The sequence below is a fragment of the Lactuca virosa genome, unplaced genomic scaffold (assembly GCF_052849685.1).
Source record: "Lactuca virosa cultivar CGN04683 unplaced genomic scaffold, Lactuca_virosa_CGN04683_v6 scaffold_103, whole genome shotgun sequence".
Lineage (NCBI taxonomy): Eukaryota > Viridiplantae > Streptophyta > Magnoliopsida > Asterales > Asteraceae > Lactuca > Lactuca virosa.
Window position 1 is genome coordinate 39,457 of NW_027629957.1, and position 12,072 is coordinate 51,528.

Genomic DNA, 12,072 nt, shown 5'->3' on the forward strand with positions numbered 1-12,072 from the left:
GTAAAAATAGATATGTTGATATCGGGAAGCAACTCATGCTTTTTGGCTGTGATTTTTATATAATTTGTTTGTTTTTATATATTTTGTGTTTTCTTTCGGTGTAAATGTATTTCTAATAGCTTTAATGTATTATTGATTGTTTTTTCTATTGTATATACATATATGTATGTGTATTTGTGTGAAATATGGAAATAATACATTTCTAAATGTATTTTGTGTATTGTATAAATTTAAACTCATATATATATATATATATATATATATATATATATATATATATATATATATATATATATTAGGAAATGTGAACTTTATTAATTTATTAGACCTTGGTTTCTTAAATTTAAAATACACACATATATAATGTATATTTATGGAAATTTAACCAACAACATATAATTGATTATGACACAAGTCCATACCTGAATATACATACATGTAGTTCACGAAATTATTGAGTGTTGGACTATCTATCGTCGTTAAAATCCACGTCAACCGGATTTGGATATATACTATTATTTCCAAAATGTATTGCTAATAATTAAAATTAGGTTGAAATCAATAGTTTAGGGTTTCGCGATTTATAAACTTGAAAACGTATCTTTCATTTTTTTTATTTTTTATTTTAAATATTTTTATTAAAAATATTTCAAATATGAAAATAAATATTAGGCTATAGCCTGAGTCCAAAAATGCTTTTGGAATTTCCATTTGAGGTGTGCAAGTCCCTCAACAGAGTTGACAGTTTTTTTTTAAGAAAACAGTATTATATTGATTTTGAGAATCTAAACACGATCGTATCTTTTGCATAAGAACTCCGTTTTGGACGTTTTTTATATTCTCAAAATCAGGGAAGCAAGTGCTACGAAACTAGAGTGTTTGTATTGCTTAAAACTGATTAATACAAAATTTCAGTTTTTTAGGCGCGTTAACTAAAGTTGCACTTTGAGCTGTTTGATTTGTTTTTTAGTTTACATATTTGGAATTAAGATAGCATCTGATATCTTATAATAGTTGAAATAACTCATTTATTTTACATTAGAATCACTAAAACTCAATGAGTCAAATTATCGATAGACTTACTATGAACTTGACCGTTCACAGTCCTTGACCAAAATTTCGGGATGTCACACACGAACCTCATCCCACATAAAGTGTAAGGTAATCCGATTAAGGGACACCAACATCGATGTCCTGTCATCATCCATGATGAAGATGATGTTTAGGATTGCTTTAAAAACAACTTTTGGACTTTTCACTTTTCCAAAAAGTTGAAAAGATGTTTGTAAAATTAAAAAGATCTTTTTAAAACAACTTTTGGGCAAGGGAAAAGAGGTTGATTCTAAAAGTCATAAAATCATGACTTTTGTGACTTTTAAAAATCAACTTTTGTTTTTTTCCATCCAAACACATTTTAAACATCTACTTTTGAGAAAAAAAAAACTTTTTACAAATTTTTTTTTATAAAAAGGACTTTAAGGCTAAAAAAGATATCCCAAACACCCCTGAAAATTAGAATAGAGTACGTGTGTGTTATAAAAATCAGACAATTGATCGACACTCGAATTAAAGCTAACCCTAATCCAAACCTATTAAAATTAACAGCAACATCCTCAAATTTTAAAATCAAATAAGAAACAAACGTTAGAAGAGCAACGAAAGGAGATTTGGTTGTAAGAAGCGGTGAGGATGTGAACGAAATACATCAGCGGTGAATAGAAGACAGTGGTGGTGATGGCTATCTTACAATCGTCAGTCAGATTTAAACTGGTGAAGCTTTTCAATGACATCAAGTTGGAACGTGGTGAGAGACGAAAAGATAAAACAAACTTGGTCAATTTCTTCTGTGAAGTAAGGTTTAGGGTTCCTTTGTGGGGAAAAGTGGTGGTCTCGTTGTCGGTCCGGGTATGGAACGAAGACAACGATGACTATTGTGATGGTGGTGAGTTGCTTCGATGGTGCTCAGTAGTAGTATAAAAACCCTAGAAAATAAGAAAAAACTTTGTGGAGCACATCTAAATATCGAGGAAGCATCAACGAACGACGAGGATTCATGTTTTGAGAGGTGTTTAAAGAGCGATGGTGAAGGTTCATTCGATTAAAGCGGTGGAGATGAGGATTAAAGATATTCAGTACGTAGTTGAGGTGGTGACCCCAGTTGAATTACATAACCTGATGAACAGTACGGGGTAAGGTACTGTTCATAAGGATTGTGAGTTAATTGTATATGTAATATAATATAATATAATAATTTTATATATATATATATATATATATATATATATATATATATATAGGGGAAGGTTATTGCAAAAATACAAAAAAGATGCAAAAATACAAGAACCAATCAGAAAATGACACATCATTAACCTTTATTATTATTATTAAATCATTAAATTAAATTATAAAGGGTATAAATGTCACTTACAAAATATTGTAATGCATGTTTTCTATGAATTCGTACTAATAACTACTTCATCATAAACTGCAAACATAATAACCGTTAATAAGGCTATTAACCAACATCTCCATGATTCGCGAATTCAATTTAACCAAATCTTAATGAATCGAAAAACTCTAAAAAAAATCTTAGTGAAAGAAAAAAGATGAATTTTCAAGAAGATATTCTTACATCGACAACAACTGATTATCAAAACTTAGCAATTGAAAACTCAGGAAGTGTATTCAATGATCAGAATGCAGGCAAGTTTTCAATCTGTTTTAACTTCAATTGATCTTCCGTGAATTAATATCAAACATTAATAAAGAGTTTTATTACAAAAAACTGCATACTTATTTTAATTCAATGTTCAATTAAAGAAGATATTGATGATTACATACAAACATATACGATATTTATGTTCAATAACATTGCATAATTTTTTTTCACAGACTTTTTTATGGAGATGGAGTCGATATTTATGTTCCAACTGCTGGAAAAGAAATACAATCATCAATTGATTTCAGCATTGATGAATCAGAATCATACAATATTTGTTCAGGTGATCAATCAGAAACATTAATCACATATTATTCAGGCAAGCATTCAACCTTAATATTAAATTAATATATTTTTATTAGAATAACTGCAAATTTCATATATAAACAGAACCAATTTATCCTTAAGGAGACGATTTATATCATCCAAATGTTGAAAAAGAATTGATTCCTAAGGAAAAAGATTCTTTTCCATCATTGAATGAAGCAATTGAAATGTACCGTAAGTATGGGAAAGCTGCTGGCTTTGGAATTAGAATGGGAACTTCAACTTATTATGGAGATTATACTCTGCGAAAAAAACATATAAGGTGCAACAAGTATGGTCAACCAAGGAAAAAAAGTATTGACACATTGACATCAAGAGGTCTGAAAAAGAAAGAAAGAAAAAGTTATCATAAGGTAACAGGATGCATGGCAATGATAGGTTTTCACAGAGATCATAAAAGTGATACTTTTACAGTATACAAATTTCAAGCAGTACATAATCATCCACTTAATGATTTTGATCAACAAAGCATTTGTAGTAAAAGCCATAAGCTGACAATTTGTGATCAAGAACTTATTGTGAAAGCTTCTACTTTAAACATTGGAGCTACAAAAGCACACAAGTTACAAGCAAGTCTAAATGGAGGCTACGATAATGTAACTGCATCCAAGATTGATTACAAAAATTTCTGGAGAGATTATATGAATATAGTTGGACCTAATGATGCTCAATGTGTTGTGGACCAGTTGCAAATTCGAAGAGATAATTATCCAAATTTCCACTTTGAATATAAGCTAGATGATAAAGTACTAAATGCTATGTTTTGGGCAGATGAAACTGCTAAAGAAAATTACTCTAAGTTTTCTAATGTGATTTCAATGGATGCAACTTACAGAACCAACAGGTACATTTCAATATAATATTTATATTTATATTAAAAATTAAGTTATATGATATAAGATACTTTACAAGTATAATATGATTTTTGATCCTTTCACTGCCATTAACAACCATGACAAGACAATCAATGTTGGAGTTGGACTCTTATCGGATGAAACAATAGAGTCATATACATGGTTGTTAAGAGCTTTTCTTAAAGCACATGGAAAAATTCCTTCCATGATTTTGTCTGATATGGATCCGGCTTTATGTACGTCCATTTCAAAAGAGTTTCAGGGATGTAGACACATGTTATGTATGTGGCACATCATGAGCAAAATACCTGCCAAAGTAATTTACTTATTAACTATGTAGTTAATAGAATTTTCAAATTTAACATTATATACTAACAACTTAATAATTGGAATTGCAGATTTGTTCAGATATAGTTGAAAATACAGATTTCAAGAAACAATTACATAAAATTGTTTGGAATATACATCTTGAACCAACATAATTTGAGAGTAAGTGGAACTTAATGTTGGACAAATTCAAATTGAGAGAAAATAAATGGTTGGATGACATGTATAATAAGAGAGACAAATGGATTCCTTCTTACTTTAGAGATATTCCTATGTGTGGTCTTATGAAGACAACATCACGATCTGAAAGTTCAAATTCTTTCTTCAATGTTTTCTCTAGCCCATCCAATTTACTTGTGAATTTTATGTTTAACTTTGACACTGCTATTGCAAAGCAACGTCATGAACAAAAAAGATTGGATATAGCTTCAAGAGATGGTACTCCTCATATGATTTCTGCAAATTATCCATTGAAGATTGAAAACTGTCACACCCCCGAAACCAGACGGCGGAAACGTCTGAGGGCTTGCGTGACTTAAATTGATTATCATCACAATGAATATACATGAATCGTAACATAAACATCACCATGCATCAATACATTACAACTGATACTGTTCACATCCAGTACATTGTTTTAAATATTACACATCCATAACATAAATCGTTTAAGAGTTTTCAAAACATAACATCCTAACATACTTGATATTACCCTTCAGCCCCCTGAGAATACAAGTTATTTTGAAAAACGTCAACATATGAAATGTTGGTGAGTTCATAAGCAGGGTTGTGATAAAATGATTTGTGTAGTTTGTAAAAACCCAGAAAATCCGATATTTTCTGTAAAGACAATTGTTTACCAAAGTGTGAAGATCCATAAGTTGATGCATGAATGATTTCAAAACGTGTATAAAAGGGAGTTTTGTATTAAAGTTATAGAAAATACAAGCGAGTGGTGTTGATTTCCTCAAAAAACCCGATGTTTTCCGAATACATAAATATAATTGTTTTTCAAATTGCTATACTGCCACAGTGAATGATTTTGATTACTCTTCCTTGATTACTCGGATGGTATTGGATTAATTAATTTATGCGAGTCGTTATAACCATGCATAATAATGACTAGTTTGTCTGTCTTGGCATCCTAATGTACGCTGGGATTGATCTTAAGATTTTGTCACCCTAGACTGGCCGAGTCTAACTGTAGCGAACAGCTGAGGTGTGGGGGAGTCACCCCCGTATAGATCTATACACAAATTCTCGCTCTCCTTCCAAGAGACTTTGATTATAACTACAGACTACGAACGACCCTTAGAGGTGTTGCCCGTTATTACTCACCTAATCCAAACAACATTGATTACTATTGATTAACGACCTGAATTTGTTTACTTTGATTACACATAAGCCTAACAAACGAGGAGAGGAGGAATACAAGTCTTGCTACTTTCGTGATTTATTTTAGGTTGTTGGGTATACGAAGGACACGTTGGCCCATTTCGCATTTGATTCACTTGGACCTTACTAGCAATGCTAATGGGCCACTAAGGTCCAATAGCACTTAAAAGCCATTGAGGGTCCATTTAATATGAAATTGGGTCATAGAAGGCCCAATAACATTTATTATTATTAACCCTTGGGCCCAAAAATCATGTTAATGGATCACAAAGGCCCAACAAGCATGATTGGAACTTTCAAGCCCGAAGTTTTGAATGTTTACTTGTTTTAGGTATTGTATAATTGTTGGAAGGTTGGATTGAACGATTGTTGTTTTTGTATCGACTCGAGACCGATCGATTTGTTTGTAACGACATTTGGATTTCTACGTATATTCCTCTTTCAATTTTTGTAAGTCGTAGTTTAGTGTTTTTGACTCAATATTCTAAAAATAAAATAATTGACTTAAGAATATTGGTTTGACCTTTTCAGCCTTTCTTTAATAAAAATGACAATTTTAGTCCCTTATATAAAAAAAAGACATTTTTGCCCTTAAACCATTTTCTTGACACATTTGACCCATAGACTTGTTCAAGTGACATTTTTAGCTCAAAACTTATTCTTTGGCAGTTTCAGCCCTTCCAGAAAAGTGTTTGTCGGTTAAAGCCCAAACTTTTTGCAATATTTACAATTTTGGCCCAAAATCCAAAAACTTTACATTTTTGATCCTTTTTGGAAAAGAAAAGCATTTTAACCCCTGAATTGGTTTTGTTCACACTTTTTACCTCCAGTCTTGTGAAATTTACCATTCAGTCCCTTGAAACTGTAGTTTTTCGCAAATTTTGACCCACTGGGCCGAAAAGCCCAAGATTTGGCCCATTAAGCCATAAATTTCATTTCTAACCTTTAAAAGAGTATGATATTCATAAAAACACTTATTTTTACTGTTTAAACTCTTTTAATCCTTGAGAAAACCGTGAGTGACAAGTTTTAACCCAACTTTTGTTTATTTGACAAAATAAGCCCAAAAATGGGTTTTATGTTGAAATGTGTTTATCAAAATCTTAGAGGGTAATGTTCTTGACTTGTTTTAGTGTAATATAACTTAGATCATGTTTGTTTTCCTTCTTAAGGCATAGATCTCGATATTTCTTCCCTTTTTGGTTACATATTTACCACAAAACACATAAAATCACACATACATGCATAAAATCATACATAGCATACACATACACATAGATCTACACATTTTACTTGTATTCTCCCCCATAAAACTTGTGAAAACCGAAAAGAGAGGGGTATGAACTCACCTTGAGTTTGTGGGTTCGGTTTTGAAGAAGAATGGAAGAAGTTTGATGCTATTCTCAGCCTAGGAAGCTTTCTTGGAGGATCTTTGGCTTAGATGTGTTCTTAGATGATGACTCTTAGGGAGAATCCTACTTGAAAGCTCTTAAATCTCGAAGTTTTTGGAAGAATAAGTGAGAGTGTTCTTTGAGAGTGTTTGAGTGAATTGTGTGTGTGTGTCTTTCCTTTTGTGTTCTCGACCGAAGAAGAAAAAAGAGAGGAGAAGAGAGATTGTGAAGTGATAGGTGCTTGGAAGTATGAGATAGTTGCATGGATATCCCATGTATAATTGTGAGGTGGCATGTAGAAAAGTCAACTCTTCTTTCCCATGTGTTGTGGTTAGGCCGAGAGATGGAGAAGAAAGAAAAGAAATTGGGCCTTTTTGTGCTTAAGCCCATATTATGGCCCAATTAGATGACTTTTGGTCCAATTGGTCTTTGGAGAGGGTTCTCGGCTCAAGATAAATCAAGGATGAGTTTTATGGCCCATTAGGGCTAATTAGATTTGTTATGGCCCAATAAGGCCCATTAAAGATAACCTAGTTCATTTTAGGCTTATAAGGCCCAAAATATTAAGTTTTCATTTATATGGGTCCAATTAGGGCCCATTTAAGAGTTCTAAGTCCAAAATAGTCAAATTGGAAGCTTATTGGTCCATTAGGCCCAATAAGAAAATCCTAGTCCAAAATGGACTTAAACCGGGATTTCTAGGGTTTCCAATTCTTTGACTATTTGCAGTGCTTGTATAAAGTGTTTGATGGAAGTTTTGTTGTTATTGGATAAGCATCATACATGCTTTCATATTTTTTTGTTCACAAATGTTATCATTGTTGTTGTTACAAGGTGTCAAAATTCCTAGTTGTGACATCATCCCCCCGTTAGAGGGAATTTCGTCCCGAAATTTTTTTGAAAGCTAGATTTGAGAATGCGAGAATAGCTGAGGGTACTTCTACTTCATTTGGTCTTCACGTTCCCATGTGAACTCTGGTCCGCGTCTTGCGTTCCATCGAACTTTCACAATCGGAATGCGACTTTGTTTAGTATGCTTCACCTCCCTATCCATGATTTCGACTGGTTCCTCGATGAACAGGAGATTATCGTTGATTTCAACTTCTTCAAGTGGAATGACGAGGGTTTCGTCGGATAAACACTTTTTCAAATTGGAAACATGGAACACGGGGTGTACACTGCTGAGCTCAGGGGGTAGCTGCAGTCTATAAGCCACTGGACCGATTCGGGCAAGAATCTCGAAGGGTCCAATGTATCGAGGGTTTAGTTTTCCCCGTTTCCCAAAACGAATCACCCCTTTCTAGGGAGAGACTTTTAATAACACCCTATCCCCGACTCTAAATTCCAAGGGCTTTCGCCGCTTATCGGCGTAGCTCTTTTGTCTGTCTCGTGATGATTGCAGTCGGGCCCTGATCTGAATTATCTTCTCGGTCATCTCGCGTATGATTTCTGGTCCCGTTAATGCATTATCTGGCCTTTGCCCTCTTTCTAGCTGGGTGTCTCCTACCTCAGCCCAACACAACGGTGATCTACATTTACGCCCGTACAATGCCTCGAAAGGAGCGACTTTGATGCTTGAATGATAACTATTATTGTACGAGAATTCGATCAAAGGCAAGTGGATATCCCACGACTTTCCAAAGTCTATCACACATGCGAGAAGCATATCTTCTAGCGTTTGAATGGTTCGCTCGCTTTGACCATCCGTTTGTGGGTGGTAGGCAGTGCTCATGTCAAGTTGTGTTCCCATAGCTTTTTGAAGCGATTGCCAAAAGCGTGAAGTAAACCTACTATCTCTATCTGAGATGATAGATATGGGCACTCCGTGGAGTCTCACGATTTCCTTGATATAAATCCTTGTCAGGCGCTCCATTTTGTATGATTCTTTTATTGGCAGGAAATGAGCGGATTTTGTTAATCTGTCAACTATTACCCATATGGTATCCAAACCATCAGTCGACTTGGGTAGTTTGGTCACAAAATCCAAGGTAATCCTTTCCCATTTCCACTCGGGAATTACTGGTTGCTGTAGTAATCCCGAGGGCTTTTGATATTCCACCTTTACTTTAGCACATGTGAGGCACTTGCTAACGTAAGTGGCAATCCCTGCCTTCATGTTAGGCCACCAATAATGTTGCTTAACATCCAAGTACATTTTATCTGAACCCGGATGGATGGAGTATCGCGTCTTGTGGGCTTCATTCACGACTACTTCTCTGAATCCCCCAAGTTTAGGGACCCAAATGTGGTTCATGAAATAATATGCTCCGTCTTCCTTCACTTCGAAATTCTTCTCCATTCCGCGTAACGCTTCGCTTGTTTTGTTTTCTGCCTTCATGGCATCCGACTGGGTTGCTCTGATTTGAGAGGTCAGGTGGGATTGGATGGTTATGGAGAGAGTCTTCAAACGACGATTCGAGTAATCCTTCCGACTCAAGGCATCAGCTACTACGTTAGCTTTACCTGGGTGGTACTTGATTTCGCACTCATAATCGTTCAGCAATTAACCCATCTTCGTTGCCTCATGTTCAACTCCTTTTGATTTAAAATGTGCTGGAGACTCTTGTGATCGGTGAAGATGGTGCACTTGGTACCATAAAGGTAGTGCCTCCAAATCTTCAGGGCGAAGACCACAGCTCCTAATTCCAGATCATGGGTGGTATAATTCACCTCATGTGTCTTTAGTTGTCGGGACGCATAAGCTATCACCTTTCCACGATGCATGAGCACACAGCCTAAACCCTGATTCGACGCATCACAGTAAACTACAAAGTCTTCTGTTCCTTCCGGTAGTGATAGTACCGGCGCACTGCAGAGTGCTTGCTTCAGAGTTCGGAATGCAGCTTCTTGCTTGTCTGTCCATTCGAATGGTACGCCCTTTTGTGTAATCAAGGTAAGTGGCTTGGCTATTTTAGAGAAGTTCTGAATGAATCTCCTGTAGTAGCCTGCGAGACCTAAGAGTTGACGAATTTCGGTGGGTGTTGTTGGGATCGCCCATCCTTCGATGGCTTTGACTTTGGAAGAATCCACATGTATCCCTTCCTGACTAACAACATGACCCAAAAAGTTCACACTACGGAGCCAAAACTCGCACTTAGAGAGTTTTGCGTATAACTTTTCGGTTCGCAGGGTTTCTAGGATTTGTCGGAGATGTCGGCCGTGTTCTTCTTCGCTTCGTGAATAGACGAGGATATCGTCGATGAAAACGATGACAAAGTTATCGAGGAATGGTCGGCAAATTCGATTCATTAGGTCCATGAATGCGGCAGGGGAATTCGTTAGACCGAAGGGCATTACGACAAATTCATAATGTCCATAACGAGTTCGGAAGGCGGTTTTGGGGATATCCTCCTCCCGGACTTTGAGTTGGTGGTATCCGGATCGCAGATCTATCTTAGAGAAGTAACTTGCTCCTTGGAGCTGGTCAAATAGATCATCGATTCGCGGAAGCGGATATCTGTTTTTGATAGTAAGCTTATTAAGTTCCCTATAGTCAATACACATCCTGAAGGTACCGTCTTTCTTCTTAACAAAGAGAATTGGAGCTCCCCAAGGTGAGAAACTGGGTCGGATGAATCCTTTGTCTAAAAGTTCGCTGAGTTGACTGGACAACTCTTGCATCTCCGCAGGAGCCAATCTGTAGGTTGATTTGGCGATGGGAGTAGCTCCTGGAACTAGATCAATTCGGAACTCGACTTGTCTTTCTAGGGGTATCCCCGGAAGATCCTCTGGAAAGACATCCGGTAAATCGCAAGCCACAGGGATGTTTCGAATATTGATCTCTTCTTTGGACTTATCTACTATATGAGCTAGAAACGTCAAGTCCTTCTTTCGTAGATACTTCTGTGCCTTAATGCACGAGATAAGACGAAGGTTCGTGCTGGGTTTGTCTCCGTATATAACTAGGGTTTCGTGATTTGGGAGATGAAGGCGAACGGCCTTCTCGTGACACATAATTTCAGCATGGTGGGGGCTTAACCAGTCCATGCCAATAATCACATCAAAACTCCTAATGGAAACAGGCATTAAGTTTATTTGAAAGACGTGATGATTTAAGGCCAGGGTACATTCGATGTAGATTTCCCCAGTGGATTCTGTTTTCCCATTAGCCATTTCCACCGTAAAGGTTTCATTAAGCTTCTGGGGTTGTTGTTTTAACAAACGCTTGAATTTATTACTCACAAAACTTCGTTCTGCTCCGGTATCAAATAGGATGCATGCATAAGTGTGGTTTAGGAGAAACGTACCGGTAACAACAGCGGGATCCTGAACCGCTTCTCCCTGACCCATAGCTAGCACCCTTCCTGTTCCTCCATTCCCAGGGTTGTTGATGTTGGGGCGGTTTCGATGGATATGCCCAGTCTTTCCACATTCATAGCAGGTGGGGCTTGATCCTGCATTATTGTCGTTGTTGTGGGTGTTGTTGTTGTTGTTGTTTCCTTGTTGTTGGTTATGGGGAGGATATGTCCTACAATACCTTGCCGTGTGACCCTTCCGATTGCAACTGGTGCAATGCATCTCCCTGCATTCACCATTATGATGGAGACTGCACTTGTTGCACTTTGGGAGATTCCCAGAATACTGCCTAGGGGCACTTGGGTTAGCTGAGACTGGAGCATGTGGTGTGGAGGGTACTTGGGTGGTTGCAGCGTTGACTGTCACTGTTTGTTGCTTCTTTGACGACTCTGAGCCTTGTCGCCCTTTTCTCTTGTTGTTCTTTCCCTTCTTGTTGTCACTCTCCTTCTTTCCTTCAGTTTCCGCTGGCTTCTCGCCCTTCTTGTTGTTGCGGTCGTATAGTTTCTTGGCCAAACTCTTGGCAGTGTCAAGGTTTCAGGATTTGCAGCAATTACATTTCCTTGAATTGGGGAGGTTAATCCCCAGATGAATCGTTCGATTTTCTTTCCCTCTAACGTAATCATGCCAGGGCACAACAATGATAGCTCGCTAAACCTTGATATGTATGCATATATATCAGCATTTCGGATGGTGAGATTCCACAGCTCTTGCTCCATTTTCTGAATTTCGCCTCGTGGGCAATACTCAGCCATCAGCATTTCTT

The 12,072-nt window shown here is 36.7% G+C and overlaps 1 protein-coding gene across 1 annotated transcript; it reads left to right on the forward strand.

Moving 5' to 3' along the window:
- The first annotated feature begins 2,079 nt into the window (after positions 1 to 2,079).
- Positions 2,080 to 4,382, forward strand: LOC145141909 (protein FAR1-RELATED SEQUENCE 5-like). The gene is made up of 5 exons (XM_079074752.1): positions 2,080 to 2,189; positions 2,893 to 3,038; positions 3,128 to 3,855; positions 3,947 to 4,216; positions 4,299 to 4,382. The coding sequence occupies exons 1-5, from the start codon at positions 2,080 to 2,082 to the stop codon at positions 4,380 to 4,382; spliced, it is 1,338 nt and encodes a 445-aa protein (XP_078930878.1).
- The last annotated feature ends 7,690 nt before the right edge of the window (positions 4,383 to 12,072 follow it).